Genomic DNA, 16,636 nt, shown 5'->3' with positions numbered 1-16,636 from the left:
ATGGTGTTTTTGTTTGTTTTGTAGTTTCTCATGCGGAAATCCTGATATTTTAGTATCTCTTTTACAGATGTCTATAATGGTAGCTAAGGATGCAGAGCTACACAAAAGCAAATTGAAGTTCTTCATGGAGCAGTTCTATGGAATCATCAGAAGAATGGATTCAAGCAACAAGGAGTTGTCCATTGCTATTCGAGGATATGGGCTTTTTGCAGCAGTATGTACATGAATTTTGTTCTGATAAAGCAGTTTACTTGAACTGGTTTAAGGCTAAGATTCATACACCGCTCATTTTACGATTTTGAATATCTTGTTGTACAGAAAGTGTTCCTGTTTCTGGATTTAGTATTGAATTTGATTAGCTGCACTGTAAATATGTTGTGGTTGAAAGTTACTGAAATGCATACTTAATTTAGTGGGATCACTAGATAGTAGTTACTTTTGCTTCTGCACTAGTTCTGAGATGTTAAAAACATGGGCTTCAAGTACAGATGTCACAGAACTTAAGGAGGTGCTTAGTCACTTCAGTAGAGACAATACCTCATTAGCTCTGTTTGCATTTTAGACAGAGTCCAGGCCAGCTCTACTCTGGAAGTTCAGATAGTTTCCTACACAGCAGGAATCTCAACCTGAACACCCAAAGTGTGCTGCTAACTGTAGGAGACTAGGAGGTAACCTGTGAAACGTGTAAATTAAAAACCAAAACCATGCTTATATACTTGAGTAGAGAGTCAGGTCAGTCTGTAAGGAAGCGCTGTTAAGAATCAGTTTCCAATTTTTGTCAGCGGTTGATTGAAATGGGAATATCACTGTAAAGGTTCTGTAAAGAATGGTGTTCGTGTATCTGCAGCCTGTGTGCCTGATGGTGCTATCCCAACTTTTATACCACAAAGTTATAAACATTCGTTTTTTTCCCCCTTCTCAAAGATTAGGTTGTTATTTATTTAGAGAAGGCTAGGAAGTGTAACAGTATCTGGTTCCTAACTGAATACATTCCATTTTGCTGCCATCTGAGCTGAGTGCGTTTGTTTAGTAGAATTTTCAGCATTCGTTGTTGAATCCTAGTCTTTTTTCAGGATATGAGCTAGAAAGGGATTGAGTTAAGGCTCAATTAATTCCCTGCAAACATGAAGTATATCAAATTACTGAATTGACAGAACAATGTTAAAAATACCCATTATGCAATACAAGGAATTGATTTAAATTATATTAATCACATGATGTAAATACCAAGATAGTAATAAATCTATATGTACTGTTACTATACACTGTATATTACTATAGTGTTTATATATACTATAGTATATTACTATTTATATATAACAATGTGATTCTTTACACCTTAACAGGAAAAAAAGGATCTTAATGTTAAAATACCTGTAGATCTTTAATGTATTAAGAAGCACTAATAGCTGTTAGCCTGTTTAGACCAAATCTTGGCCAAGCTTCAGATGATAGGTTGTGAGGAAGCATGTCTTGCTGCCACTGCAATTAGTAACCTTAACCAGAACAAATGTTCAGGGATTGATTCAGGTTCAAGGCAAACTCTCTTACAATCTAATTGCTAAAAATAATTCTTTAGCAAGTCTTTATTTTGTTACCTGTTCTTAGGCAGATTAGATTCAACCTTTAGCCTAACTTTTTATCATTACCTAAATCGATCCATTCCTTTTCCACAGTCAATTTCCTACTATGTTTTTTTCCTGTGACCTGTTTCCTATTTGTATACGAAGTTGCTAAATCAGTATTTTATTTTCTGTCTGAAAGCCCTGCAAAGCTATACATTCTAAGGATGTTGATGAGATGTATGTTGAGCTCCTTCAGCGTTGTAAGCAAATGTACCTCACGGAGGCAGAGACAATAGATGACCACCTGTATCAGCTACCAAGTTTCCTCCAGTCTATTGCAAGTGTGATATTCCATTTAGATACAGTAAGTGGAGTATTTAAAGTACCAGTCAAATTTTTTATGCAGCTTGGGATGTATAAGAAGGAAGTAGCAGTGAACTTGATACCTATGATAAAAGGTATTTCTTTATCTGAAGGATGATGACTTTCAGCTTGTAGGGGATGGGACAATGGCAGGAGAATACTGTACTAGATTTTATTTGAATAAGGAAAATGCATGGAATACATTAAAAAAAATGTAGAAAATGCTAAAATCTTTTGATACTGATACTTAGCATGTTCTTTGAGGCTGATAATTTGATTTTTCCATTGATGCTACGTTGTCCATATTGTAGTGAGGGTTTTCTGTGTCCTAGCTGAAGCTGAGAAGTAAGGCTAACGTGGAGAAGAGACTTTCCTTACATTCTGTTTTCAGATTAAGGATGAACAGATTATACTGCTATGCTTTTCTTGTTTAATTAAATTGGTACTTTCCTAATAAGCTTAGTACTGATTCCAATGGAGCTCTGATCTGTTCAGGAACAACTTTTCATTGTGTGCTCCAGTAAACTTTCCTGCTCTGTTTTTCCAGATGTCTAAGATTAATTCACTTGCTAAGTCTTCTACCATTTCTTAGAGTAGGTGGTCATGTAAATTCTTCTAACAAAGTTTCTTGCTTAAATAAATTAACATAATTCTGCATGTTAATATTGAACTAGAATCATAGTCTTCATATTTTTTTTCCTTTTTCTTCTAGATTCCAGAAGTATATACTCCAGTTCTTGAACATCTAGTTGTGCTACAAATCAATAACTTTCCCCAGTACAGTGAAAAAATGCAGTTAATCTGTTGCAGATCTATAATAAAAGTATTTCTAGCCCTCTCAGGAAAAGGTCCTGTTCTCTGGAGTTTTATTGGCACTGTGGGTGAGTCTGTGATGTTAACTCTGTTTTTTTTTATTTTTTTTTTCCTTAAATTGATCAACTGGTTCTAAGAAAGGTTTATGGAATAGCCATTTGGTATCAAAAAGGAAGCTTTTTCCACTTTTTAATAATGAAGATTTAGGGTTCTCATTGTGTTTTTTTTTCCAAAATCCATTGCTAAATCACCTAGGAAATGTATTTAATCGTTGCTTTTGATGACAGCATGTGTTATGATCAAGAGCAGGAGAACATATTTTTGTGTTTAAACGTAAGACTTAGATTCCTGCTCTGGAGGACTGTGGTAAGAAAGAGTTTTTACAAAAACATGCAAAAGTCTGTTCAATGTTCTTTCAGTTAGCCTTGTGAAGTATCACAGGAAGTAGAGTTAGTTTCATCTATTAAAAATAGTCTTTTCTATGCTCTTGAACTTGTACATAGTAAACAAAAATTCCAAGCGTAGTTAGTAAGATACTGTCCTGCAAACATAATAAGTGGTAGTAGTGGTAGCTGACAATTCTAGTAGCTTCCCGCATACTGAAGTTTCATTACAAGGATTTTTCAAAAATGATTTTTAATTTTTCAGTTATTACATATTCAAAATTGTACTTGTCATTTATGAACAACTAAACCAGAGCCATAAATCTAGAGTATTTGCCAGGGAAGCAGTCTTTTGCCTCTCCCTTATCCTGACAATATAGAAAATAGGGGACTGATTGAGTTCATTGCTGACATAAGGAGTTATATGGATGCTATATGCCTTTTGAAGCCTGTTAAGGCAATTTTATTCTGTTCCAGTGCATCAGGGATTAATCAGAGTCTTCTCCAAGCCGATGACATTTTCGAAGGTAAAATAACTATTTAAATATTTTCATCTAGATTTTTAGAGTATACAATCCAGTTCTTGAAAATCTAGCCCAGTAAACAGGGAAAAGCTTGAAGATAAAAACAATAGCACTGTCTGTTTTGAATTGTGGCCCTGTTATTACTAGTCTCTGGCTCCTACATTTGCTCATAATAGTAAGGATGTCCCTCTTCTACTGACTGAAATAGAAGGAAGTATACATTTGTTCTCTGCAGTTCTTCTTTGCTTAGGTCATCTGTTGAGGTTGTAACTAAGGTCATCCATCTTTCTTCTAGGTTAACAAATTTTGGAATTTTTAAAAATTTTACTCAGAGTATGTGTCAAGAGAATCCTGTGCAGCAGGACTGTTTCATATAACTGAAGAAGAGATGGAGATTTTTTGAAAGGATACCTTTTCCGTTGTACTCTTTTCAGATTGGTTAAATAAGAAAGCCAAATATTTTGGGTTTCTACGTACAGAAGTAATTTTATATTGTGTGTTGGCTTGAGTCAGGTAGTTACATGTGTAGCATTTATGAAAAATACTGTGTCCTTTCAGGATTTTTTTGGAAAAGAAACTTCTGAATCAGAAGACTCCCCTGAACCCAGAGAGACCGGAACACGGAATTGGAAAGTACCAACATATAAGGACTATCTGTATCTTTTCAGAAGTTTACTGAACTGTGACACAATGAAGGTAAAACCATAGTTAATGCTGAGTCTTATCATTTTTTTTTATTTTATTTTATTTTTTTTTTTACACTACTGTAGAAGAACTATTTGAAGGATTTAGTTGGATTTTGTGGCTGGTAAATTAATTAAACAGGGAGGATTTTCAGCCTCCATAGCTGAAAAACCTCTAAAGCCTGATCCTCCAAGTATTTCAAACTTTCAAACCTTGATTTGTAAATTCAGGACCTAATTCTCACTGGTATTTTGAAATGTGAACCTTCTTCCTTTTACAAAGGAATCTGTTTTTGAAGATGAAAACTTTCTTACTGGAAATTCACCACTGCAATCACTGAGTCGTTTGCTATATGATGAACTTATAAAATCTATTTTGAAGATTATCGAGAAATTGGACCTGACTGTTCAGAAACTGAATGTTCATGAACAGGTGAGATCTGATTACTTCCCCATTAATTGTTGCTATTATAGGGGAACCAAAATCACATTCCTTGTTTTTGTGTTCATTAAAATTATATAGCTCCTTATAGTGTCCTTGAAGTAATATTCATATTAGTCAAAATGGTTTCTTTATATTTTTTGATATTGTACTGTAGTGTTAAGAGATGAAAACACCAGATTCAGAAGTAGTTCACAGAATCTATTGTTATAGACTCCATACTCTGGCATCTAGTGGGTTTTGTTTTGGTACTCACTTTTTCCTTATGAGCAAGCATTGTTTATTTTTTCTTTGAACTATTGATGTGTCAATCATGAGTCATTTGTCTGTTTCAGACTACGTAGTAGCACCTAGAAAAAGAGGGAGAGACAGACTGTTTATCTGGAAAGAAAGGTGTAAATGATTTCTGTGTTGCTAGAGGTTCAGTGTTCTTTTTTCAAAATTTACTTTCAGGGTGAAAATGAAATTGACAGTGCGTTGATTGGGCCTACTTCTGACCCAGCTTCAAACCTTCAGCCAACAAAGCCTACAGACTTTATTGCCTTTATAAATCTAGTGGAATTCTGCAGGTACTAATACACTTTATTTAGTTTAGAAGTTACAAAGTGGAAGAAATTTGGAAGGAGTTTTATTTAAGATGCATGTTTCTGACCTGAATGAAAGTGATTAAGAGGGAAACTGTGTTTCAGACATCTGGGTGATGGGTAAAAACATGCTAGCTCATCAGTTCTGTGTTTTTTTTTTGTTTGTTTGTTTGTTTGTTTGTTTGTTTTTTGTTTTTTGTTTTTTAGAGAGTACAGGAGACACTGTTTTGTTATTTGGTTGCAATTGTCTTTTAGTGCATGTGGTAACTTCTTATATTATACTGGCCCCATATACACTAAATACTTCAGAGATCAGAAATATTCTTTTTGAAGTAGTATTGGACATTAAGTGAAAGGTACAGTGCTGTTGCCTGTGAAAGTTAAAGAAGTGCTTATCTTCTACTGACATGAAAGTTTGAGGTGGGGAGGGGGCAGGAAACAAATGTTTTTATTCAGTTGTGTGTTTTTCTTCTGTATAATTTCTGTGCATCTGTTTTAGAGAGATACTTCCAGACAAGCATGTTGAATACTTTAACCCTTGGGTATATTCCTTTGGCTATGAGCTTATTATACATTCAACGAGACTACCTCTTATTAGCGGGTTCTACAAGCTGCTTTCTGTTACAATGAAAATTGCCAAGAAAATAAAATACTTTGAGGTGAGATCTTTACCCATTGGAGGGGTAACATGTTTCATTAATGATGGTAGTTCTTTTATAATAAGACTTCTATACATGTATATGCAATACTGGAAGTTCATTGCAACTGTTAACAGTTTGTTTCTGATGTTTATGGCATCCTGTGTCTCTGTATTTAAAAGTATGTAGAAAGTCAACATTTAGACTAGAAGCTCAGTTTCTGAAGAAACCCCATCCGTGGGTAGTTCTTATTACAGAATCCTGAGTGCAGTGAACAGAGCAATGGGAAACATGCTTGCAGTGCAGACAAAGTAGTTTCATTATCAGAAACAGTCTAGCCAGAACAGAAGAAACAAGTCTGGGCTAATTATTCAACTTTTGGGGTGTACCTGTAGTATCCTGCTCTTTGATTTCCACAGGAAATGTGATGCCTGACTTCTGGTATGAAAGCTATCATTAAGTGATGGTGTTTCGTTTCCATTATGTGTGCAGAGCATCACACAGCCCAGAACTGCTCTTGCTGCTGCTGGTGATGGCACCAAGTGAAGCAAATTTGTTTCCCAGTATATATGCTTATACTGTAGATGCTGTTGTGAAATACTGTTTTCTTATTCTACCTGCTTTCTTGCCACCTGTGCATCCCCTATTAGGGATTTTCTTTAATGATTTACTGAATGGGAAGGCAAGGACAAAATTAAGTGTGCATAGTACTAGTGTTTAAGCTTTGAGAGAATAAACATACCTTTTAAAGTTTTCAGTGATGCAGATTTCTTCAGTAACATTTGTTCAGAGTTCAACTTGTACTGTATTTGTACTGTGTGCTATGCTTTTTAATACTGTTGATGCACATTTTCTGTTTGGTAGGGTGTCAGTCCAAAGAGTCTCAGAAAATCTACTGAAGACCCAGAAAAGAGTTCTTGCTTTGCCTTGTTTGTAAAGTTTGGAAAAGAGGTAGGTTATTTTGCTGGGTAGCTTTTTTTAGTCTGAATTTAAGCGTAAATGACTAAATCAGAATTGTATCTTCTCTGAAATCTTGTGTACATGACAGCAGTATTCCAGCTGTTCAAATTACACAGTATAATAGAGTTTAATAGTAGGTTTCTATGTGTTTTTCTTTAGTGTCAGTTGCAGTGTATTGACCATTTACAGTTACTTCGCATTTGAACGTCTGTATAATTGTTCATTAAATGCTATACAGTAACCATTTGCAGGTGAATTAGATTCTGGTATTGTTCTTGAGTTGTATATTTTATGTAGATAATTAAATAGGTAATATTAAGATCTTACAAGGTTTGTGTTTGTTCTTAACCTATTTATCTGAATTTTAGGTTACAGCAAAAATGAAACAGTATAAAGATGAGTTGTTGGCATCCTGTCTGAATTTTTTACTTTGTTTACCACATGACATAATCATGCTGGATATCAAAGCATATATTCCTGCACTGCAGGTGAGTCAGTGACGTATAGTTGTTGTTGTTTTTTTCCCTAAAACATGCTCCAAAATACTGGAGCAAATTTAGTACCCAGTTGAGCAAGTAAGTTAATATCCCTCAGGCTTTGCATTGTCTCCAGTAAGAAAAAGCACCAATGAGTTGATTTTTTGGATAAACAAATAGTCAGCATTTACCTAACTGGCACAGTTAGTGTGTATGTTGCAATAGAATAGGTATTTCCTCTGCTGATCTTGAGAGAGATGTTAAGCAGACAAAGTTACTAAGAAGGAAGATGTATTTTATGCTGAATGCTTGCAAATATGGTATCTCCCTTTAAATGTAGTAGTTATTAAAGATGAAAAACTGACAGTTCTACATTTGAAACACAGAATGCATTTAAACTGGGCCTTAGCTGCATACCGCTGGCTGACCTGGCGTTGGATGCTTTGGAAGACTGGTCTACTCGCATTCCCAAACACACAATGCAACCTTACTACAAGGATGTTTTACCTCTTCTTGATGGTTATTTGAAAAACTCTACCCCTACAGGTACGTATGCACAATGAATTTTTAGTCTTGAGGGAGATTAAAAAAAAATCATAATTATGCCTAGAGACATGAAAGTGACATACTTCTTGTCTGTATTTTGTTTCTTGTAGCTCTAACAGTATTATTTCTCTTACACACAAATGTTTACCTTTATTCTTGAAGTAGAATAGGTGTGTTTTTTTTTCTTGTTGTTGTTTTGTTTTTAAAGAAACGATAACCAGGTACATGAGGTACAGGTGTACTAAGCTGATATTTATATGCTGGTTTTCATTCATCAGCCGAACCCCAGGATAACTGGGAGGTAAAGAAGCTTTCTCGAGCAGCCCAGAAAGGACTTAACAAAGTTGTGATACAGCGTTTAAGAAAAGCAAAAACTTCTTCATTGGTAAGAACACTGATGCTTTTTAGAGTTAAATGTGAATTAATCACCTCCCACTACTTCTTTTCCTATCGTGCATACTTAACTTTTTCTTAGGGTTATTTTTAACTCAGATCAGTTCAGTGAGACCCATTCTACAGTGTGGCTCAGAAAGCCAATACATCAGCACAATTGGAAAGATGTCATATTCTAGGGTGGGAGTGACAGTGAAGCAGGAAAGGGAACTGAAGAAATCTGGTTAAGTCAGGATCACTGCCAGACTGATGTATAGTGGAATCAATAGTTTAACGCCCTACACCTAAAATCGGATAGCACTCTGTAAATGTGCAAGATGGTATTTGCACACCGATGAATGTGTAACTTTCTTTTTAGTTGTTGTTATTATCTTAGGTTCAGTCTCAAAAGTCAAACGTACTGATCATTTTGACCAGTAGCTTCTCAAATAGCTCTAAATAAGTGTAGTTTTATTTGTATATTCCAGTGTGCAAACTGACTTGGAACAAATGTTTTGAGGCATGAAACTAATAATTACTCCTATATGGATTATATAACTCTTTCCAACCTAGTGGTCTTTAAACAAAGTGAGAGAATTTTACATCCCATGCAAGCTGTTAGAATCTAAATTTTAGGCTCTCTGGTTAAAGTAAATGAAAGAACTATTTTTACTTCAGATTTCTTTCCACATTTTAGATTAACACATACCTACAGAATGAAGTGTTATCTATGCTGATAAAATTTTAACCTTTTAACTACTTGAGAAGTGGTAACTGAAAGACCACAGAATGTGATGAAAGTGCTTTCTAGTGTTCCCTTCTGCTTATTGAACCAAAACTGTTTTCTTGTTTGATGCTATTCCCCTCTCTACATGTTCTCCACTGTTCCATCTTCATCAATATGCTAATAAATGCCATAAATCCTTCATTCACTATTTCAGGCAAGTTATCTACGTGTAGAAGTAACTCTTCCTTCACTGATGTTAATCTGTTGAATTTTTCAGGATGACAATCCCTCCTTGGAAGCAGTAAGGACAAGAGTGGCACGCCTTCTTGGATCTTTGGGAGGGCAGATCAACCACAATTTAATTACAGGTGAGTGACCTAAAAATATGTACATCTCTGCTACCTCAGCACCACTTCACGAGAATGCTCAAGCTTTTCAAGGAAGACTAATTTTTACTCTTCTTTTTTTAAACAGAGCTGCTTTTATTCAGTTTCAGAGTTCAGGAGAACAGTGTTAATCTAGTTGTATAAAAGTTTTGTTCCTTTTTTTTAGTGCTTATGTTTGTTTTTTCTACTTTTACAAACAATTTTCGTTTTGCCAAGTACTTCTTTTGCTAATTCAGAAATATTGTGAGAGAGTAACAAAATTACCTGAAGTTAAATACAAAGTATAGTCAGACTTTGACCAAATGTGGAAATAGAGGGAGAGAAGGATGTATGGCAGTTTTCTCTAAATGTGTAGACTTAGGAGAATGCAGTCATTCCCTATGCAACTGTAGGAATCTGTATGTTGGATCTGATTTTCAAGAATTGTTAGTGACAGTAGAGAAGTAATGTTTTGGATTTTTTTAAAGCAGTATTTTAAGTCAAGTGTGGTTCAATGTCTTACAAGTTTGTATTTGTCTCCAAACTTAACTGTATGGAAACTGAAGGCTGCTGCAGCTATCTGCTGAAATGTTGGTTGCAATTATTTCTTTCATGTTGTGGCTAAAATCTGTTTGGATGTGCAAATAAAACCAGCCTTCTAACATACTTCTGGTACTCATAGCATCCAGTACTTTATAAAGCCGTAATGTTCAGTGGCAATCCAAGTGAAGTTGGAAGGCTATAATTTTTTTTTTTTGACTGAGCTATAGAAGTACTTGTTCTGTGTATATTATGTAAAGCTTTTTTGTTGTTGTTTTAATTTATTCTTTTCAAATGCATTAGCTACTTCTGCAGAAGAGATGATGAAGAAATGCGTATCCTGGGACACCGAGAGACACCTGAGCTTTGCTGTACCGTTTGCAGATATGAAGCCTGTCATCTACTTGGATTTATTCTTGCCTCGTGTGACTGACCTGGCTCTTTCTGCAAGTGACAGACAAACAAAAGTAGTGATGTGTTTTTTGCATATTTGTTTATGCTAGCTGATAGATACTGTGGTGGTTTTACCGTGCTAGGCAGTTGAACACCACAACTGCTCTCTCACTCCCCCTCCTCAGATGAGGGGAAGAAGTAAAGGAAAGAACAACTCACAGGTTGAGATAAGGATAATTTAATTAAAGAGGGAAAAAAATATATATATATATATATAATTAAGGAAATATTATTATTAATTAAACAATTCAACTAAAGGGAAAAAAAAGGGAAAGGGGAAGAGGGAGGGGGAAAGGGAATAACAAAACAAAACAAGTAAAGGCTATGTGGAAGTGCAGAGGAAAGAAATTACTCTCTACTTCCCACAAATGAGTGATGCTTGACCACGTCCTTGAAGCAGGGCCTCAATGCACGTAGCCGGTGTTCGGGAGGAGGACAGACGTTTTTGCAACGAGAGCCCACCCCTCCCCTCTTCTTCCTTTTTCCACCTTTTATTGCTGAGTGTGACATCATATGGTATGGAATATCCCTTTGGTTGGTTTAGGTCAGCTGCCCTGGTGATGTTTCTTTCTCACTTTTTTGCCCACCCCCTAGGAGGGTCAGAGAGAGTCCTGGTGCTGTGCCAGCACTTCTCAGCAGCAGACACAACACCGGTGTGATACCACTGCTGTTCTAGCTACAAGTGCAGAGCGCAGCACTGTATGGGCTGCTGCAGGGAAAGTTAACATCCCAGCCAGACCCAGTACATGCGTAAAATAATGTTGTCTTTATTCAGAAAGGCCTGTTAATTCAGAGGTATAAATGTGCTTCTTCCACGCTATTTCATGATGGTATTACTCTGAGAGTTTAAAAACTGAAGAGCAAATGTTGCTATTAGCTCTATCAGACTCCTTGTGTGCCTTTTTGAGTTAAGATAAAAAACTTAATTTTAAGCTAACCGATTTTCAGTGGTTTTTAGATGTCCTCCTCATGTCTAAGCCTGCGAGCTTGTGGGCTCAGTCCAGCAGAGCACTTAAGCAAGTATTTTTTTCAGCAAATATTTGCTTTGCTTGACTGGGACATTGCTTTCCAAAGAGCCTGGAATGGAGGTATCCCTGAACACACAGTGATGGGAATTTGTCCAGTGATGCGTTTTCTCCTGTTGAAAAGTGACTGCATTTGATAGAGACTAAAACATAAGGAGAAAGGCGAGGTAGAATGTGTGTAGATTATTTACATGGACGAGAAGTCTTCCTGAAACGGTGATTTTGCATAGATAAAATTGATTTCTCAAGTATACCCTTTCTTGTTCTCTCTTGCCCACAACTTTGTCTTTTCTGTGGAAGTAATGAATGCATAACTAACAGGATTTTTCAATTTCAGGTTGCAGCATGTGAACTGCTACATAGCATAGTTGCATATATGTTGGGGAAAGCATCTCAGATGCCAGAAAGACGTGAGGGTCCCCCACCCATGTATCTGTTATATAAACGATTATTTCCAGTACTGCTTCGTCTTGCTTGTGATGTAGACCAGGTAAACAGAATCACTTATAAGTATTTTAGCTTGTTTAAAGTACCTCTATGCATGGAAATAATCTTATAATTTTATTTTGAAGTTATTCTGTCAGCAGTTATCCTGACACATTGCCTTTATTTCAACTGTACTGCATTTTGCAAGCTGAAATTCTATTTTAGGGATAGTTTTTCAGGCTTTCTGTAGGAGGGGGAGGGGATTAAAGCCTTTTCAAAGACATCAGTAATGGAGTGCAGTCCAGAGTAACTTACAGGAGTGTACAAATATGGAGTGTTTAAATTTCGTTTCGAGATTCATTTAAAGAGTTATTAGTATTAGTTGTTCTTCATTTCTGTATTTGATTTTTGTATTTTTCTTTTTCTCTAAGTTAATTTGAGCAGAAATTGATTCATTCAGTATGAAATGAGTGCAAAGCTTCAATCTGTAAGAAAAGCATTTGGGAGAGAGATTGTAGCTGCCTCATTGATAGCTGAGGAGGATATATTAAATTCAAACATATGAACTTATTATTTCTCCTTCTTTACACAAAACAGAATAGAAATCTCCATGTCACATAGGTTTGGGTCCACTGAAATTATAGATATTGTGCCTTTTGATAATGCTCTTTGGGACCCTGTCATCCAGATTTTATTTTTAGACCAAAGAGTTCCTGTTAAAATATACAGGAAACTGCTATCAATTTAAGTGAAACCCTTTTTGCTGGCATATGGCTGAACATAAACCATAAATAACAACCCTAAATAACGGCTGGTTTGGTCCAAACCAATGTACACAGACATGCAATACTGTATTATAAACATGTATGTATGCATATGTAAGTATATTTAATGATTCTTTTCATGTTGTAGAAAAGAAAAACAGGATTTGATCAGGTTAACTTAAAAGTAAAAATGTTGAAATCCATTAAATTAGAATAATGTATAGGGTAAAGATCATTTTTAATCGGTATTTTGATAGAAAAATTGTTCAAACTTCCCTGTTTCCCTGGCTGTATATTAGCATGTCATTAAGTGGCATGCAACGTTCTTTGTCTGCCTCAGAATATCTTACTGAAAGTGAGCTTGGAGAATTTTTGAGACTGGTTAAATACAAGTGGTCCATATATGTGTGTGTGTGTGTGTGTGTATTTTTATATATATATACACACACACATATATAAATCCTAATGTGGGAATTTAATATGAAGGCAATTGTTAATTTTACAGGCCCTGTTTCAAAGAAGTATTGTCTTTTATTCTTGCATGTTTTAAATAGCATAGAAATATGTTTAAAGCCAACTACATTTCCAGGATTACTTTTTTTCAGGTAACAAGACAGTTGTACGAGCCTCTAGTCATGCAACTCATTCACTGGTTCACCAATAACAAAAAATTTGAGAGTCAAGATACAGTGGCATTCCTGGAAGCTATCTTGGTAGGTCATAAGTCGTCCTTTTCATTTTTCAGTGCCGTGAAACTGGTTTATCAGAAAAGGAAATGACTTAGCCAAGGCTTCTAAACTGGTTACCAGCTCAAATGGAAATAGAAACCCGTATCTTTGAGGCTTAATCCAGTGCTGTGAAGGGTGGAAATACTGTCCTTCCCCTGGACAGTACTAGTTCTGAAGCTTTATTATTTCTGGGAAACTGGGGTAACTGAATATATATTTTTAATTTAGAGTTGCTACCGGTATTGTTTATAACCCTGCACTGAGACAATGTTGTTTGTTTGTTTGTTTTCATTCTTGTAATAAAACTATCTTGCATAATTTCAGGGTGGCATAGTGGATCCAATTGACAGCACTTTGAGAGATTTCTGTGGTCAGTGTGTACGAGAATTTTTGAAATGGTCTATTAAGCAGACAACACCAAGACAGCAGGAGAGAAGCCCAGCAAACACCAAGTCTCTTTTTAAACGATTATATAGTCTTGCTCTTCATCCCAATGCTTTCAAGAGACTAGGTGCAGCACTTGCTTTTAACAGCATTTACAGAGAATTTAGGTGAGCAAACAGAGCTTGGACCAACTTAGACTAAAAAGTTCGAGATAAAAAGAATCAAGTGTAGGAGTTGAACAATCACCCATTGACACTTGTTCTGTTATATGTAGTAGCTGTAAAATTGTGTTATTTGGATAATTTATTGATGTATTTTAATTATAATTGGGTAGTTGGGCTTTCTAGAAGTGAGGAGCATAGAAGTTTAAATTTCTATCACAACTTTATGGGGAGTTATTTTTTTAAAGTACTCAGCAAATCTTCATTGCTATTCTTTTTGGAGTGGTTTAGGTGTATTTTTTTGTACAAAAGTCTTACGCAGGTTATCTCTGCAGTATTTTAATTTGTTTTTAATTAAAATTGCACAATTATTGCATCTTCTACTCGTTTCTCATCATATTTATTTCTGATTTTAAAGGGAAGAAAACTCTCTGGTGGAGCAGTTTGTATTTGAAGCACTGGTTGTATTTCTGGAAAGTCTGGCCTTAACTCATACAGATGAGAAATCATTAGGTGAGCTATAACTAATTAACTGAGGGATGGAAATGAAAGCCACCCCACTGAAATAATGAATGAATAAATAATCTATAATTTTAGGAAAGGTAGATGGGCCTACTTCTGCAACAATGGAAGTATTATTTTTCCTTATTTCTTGTATTTATTTATTTAATTATTATTCCTCTAATGCTGATTTTCATCAAATAATTAGAACAGAAAGCCAAAATCTGATGTTAAAACGTTTTATTTATTTCAGAGAAGCAGTTTGGGATATCATAGAGGTAGCCTCAAAAGAGATACTTATATGGGAAAAGTTTACTGTTTCTCTAAGCATAAGCACACAAAAAAGCATATACATTTTTGTAGCGGAGGCTACAATTGGCTCAGGCCATGTTGACCTCCCTGCTGTTTTACGGTCTTGTTCTGCAACCTTGAAAAGCATACTGTAGAAGCACAGAATGATGGAGGTAATGGACACCATCCTGTGTCAGTCTCTTGCGCTATTTCTTTAGCAATAATACCTCATTTTAACCAAGTTACTAGTATTTATTTATAGATGTCTGTTCTCTCTTTCTAACAGGTACTGCTCAACAATGTTGTGATGCTATTCATCACCTGAAGCGCATAATCATGCACAAAGCACCTTCTCTGAACAAGGAAGGAAAACGGCGAGTACCACGGTCAGCAACTTGCCATTCTTTTGCTTTTTAAGTATTAAATCATACTTAACAGTGTATGCAGTTCCATTAAATACTTAAGATTCTGAAAAGGAAATTCCTCCTGTGAGTGTCAGTAGTAGTTCCGTGTTTCCAGAGCATCAGGGGAAAATTTCTTTATTTCCCTGATAATGTCTGTTGAACCCACTGGTGGGAAATGCTGGATGTGGTAGTAGAGGTTCATAATGGTCATTCTTTATTCCTGTGTGGTGAGCTCAGAACAGAGCGCTTGCTTTAATTGTGTGGGGTTGTGAGGAAAAGAAAAGCATGTTTCCCTTGCAGCTGTGTTCCTAATAATGTTAGTGCTGGTGTTAGAAAGCACTTGGAAGAAACTTCTCTCAAGTCTTTTATTACTGCTGTAAGTACTAGCAGAAGTAGGACTAGCTGCAATAGGATGATGAGCAAATAAAGAGGCATAATGGTAAAAGCAAGAATGGATTCAGTATCAGGCTGGATGCTCTGAGTCACCTGTTCTGATCACACAGCTCACCCTTCATTTGAGCAGGATGTTGGACTAGAAACATCCTTAAGTCCCTTATGACCCAAACGATCCTGTGTCTTAAAGAAACCGGCACATGGAGTCTGAGAGTTAGCTCACTGCTGTGACATATGTAGTAAGCTAGGAGACCAGGTAATTAGGGAGAGGAAATACTGTGCAGGTTTATTTAAGCCTTAATTTCCGTTTCTGTCTCTGAGTGTTACAAAGAAAAGGAAAAAGATCTAGTTCTGCTTTCTGAACTGTTGCCACAAAGACTGTACTCTGGGTTTCCAAAGCAGAGTGAAGAAAAGAGAAAGTAGTACAAGCCATGTGTGTGGAAGAGCTCTTGCTTGTAGTGCAAATGGATTTTGGTTAGATAGATAAAACAATGTTCATGATTTTCATGGAATGATGATTTTTCAACCGGAAGACTTTGACTTCTTGTTAGATGTCACAAGGTTTGTTAATCCCTAATATTTTTGTGCAGAGGATTTCCAGCTACTAAGTCAGTGTGCCTTCAGGACATTGTCATGTGGCTCTTAGTGCAGTGTGGGCGACCTCAGACGGAGTGCCGACATAAAGCCATGGAGCTGTTCTATGAATTTGTTCCTTTATTACCAGGTACTGTAAGTTATGATGTATTATTCTCTTTGCTTTCTAAATTCCTGTATGTTTTCTGTGCGATGTATTATTAAAAAACAGTAATAATAATTTTGACTTAAGTGCCTGTTCACTCACTGCTATTAAATAGAAACTGAGTAGTTGCTAATGTTGGAAATCAAATTTTGTGAGAACTTCAGGGCTTGGGGTAGGATTGTGGATATGGAACACATTTTTATTGCAGACTTCCTTCTGGTCAGGAAGGAGTACTTCCAGGCCCGAAACTGCTGTTGCATCCAGCTATGAAAGCAGTATTTGCTGACTGGGAACAAGTGGGAGTGGCTCTCAAATTGGCCTCTTCTTTGGGGGTAACTTAAGCAGTATGATCAATACCTTCTTTACTAGAAGATCTGGCTTAAAAC

The 16,636-nt window shown here is 36.0% G+C and overlaps 1 protein-coding gene across 1 annotated transcript in view; it reads left to right on the top strand.

The window, feature by feature from the left end:
- The window catches only part of PRKDC (protein kinase, DNA-activated, catalytic subunit), a 77,197-nt gene that overhangs the window by 6,033 nt on the left and 54,528 nt on the right, over positions 1–16,636 (top strand). The window contains exons 11-30 of the mRNA XM_035319389.1: positions 68–214; positions 1,765–1,929; positions 2,641–2,809; positions 3,602–3,651; positions 4,207–4,344; positions 4,615–4,764; positions 5,227–5,342; positions 5,857–6,016; positions 6,860–6,946; positions 7,324–7,443; positions 7,818–7,977; positions 8,256–8,362; positions 9,354–9,444; positions 10,285–10,448; positions 11,797–11,949; positions 13,255–13,362; positions 13,702–13,928; positions 14,341–14,435; positions 15,001–15,100; positions 16,102–16,235. Of these exons, the coding sequence (XP_035175280.1) occupies positions 68–214; positions 1,765–1,929; positions 2,641–2,809; positions 3,602–3,651; positions 4,207–4,344; positions 4,615–4,764; positions 5,227–5,342; positions 5,857–6,016; positions 6,860–6,946; positions 7,324–7,443; positions 7,818–7,977; positions 8,256–8,362; positions 9,354–9,444; positions 10,285–10,448; positions 11,797–11,949; positions 13,255–13,362; positions 13,702–13,928; positions 14,341–14,435; positions 15,001–15,100; positions 16,102–16,235 (2,641 nt within the window). The remainder of the gene's footprint in view (positions 1–67; positions 215–1,764; positions 1,930–2,640; positions 2,810–3,601; positions 3,652–4,206; positions 4,345–4,614; positions 4,765–5,226; positions 5,343–5,856; positions 6,017–6,859; positions 6,947–7,323; positions 7,444–7,817; positions 7,978–8,255; positions 8,363–9,353; positions 9,445–10,284; positions 10,449–11,796; positions 11,950–13,254; positions 13,363–13,701; positions 13,929–14,340; positions 14,436–15,000; positions 15,101–16,101; positions 16,236–16,636) is intronic.

This window comes from Oxyura jamaicensis, chromosome 2 (assembly GCF_011077185.1).
Source record: "Oxyura jamaicensis isolate SHBP4307 breed ruddy duck chromosome 2, BPBGC_Ojam_1.0, whole genome shotgun sequence".
Taxonomy (NCBI): Eukaryota; Metazoa; Chordata; class Aves; order Anseriformes; family Anatidae; genus Oxyura; species Oxyura jamaicensis.
Note: the sequence above shows the minus strand (reverse complement) of the source record. Positions and strands in the feature narration are given on the sequence as shown.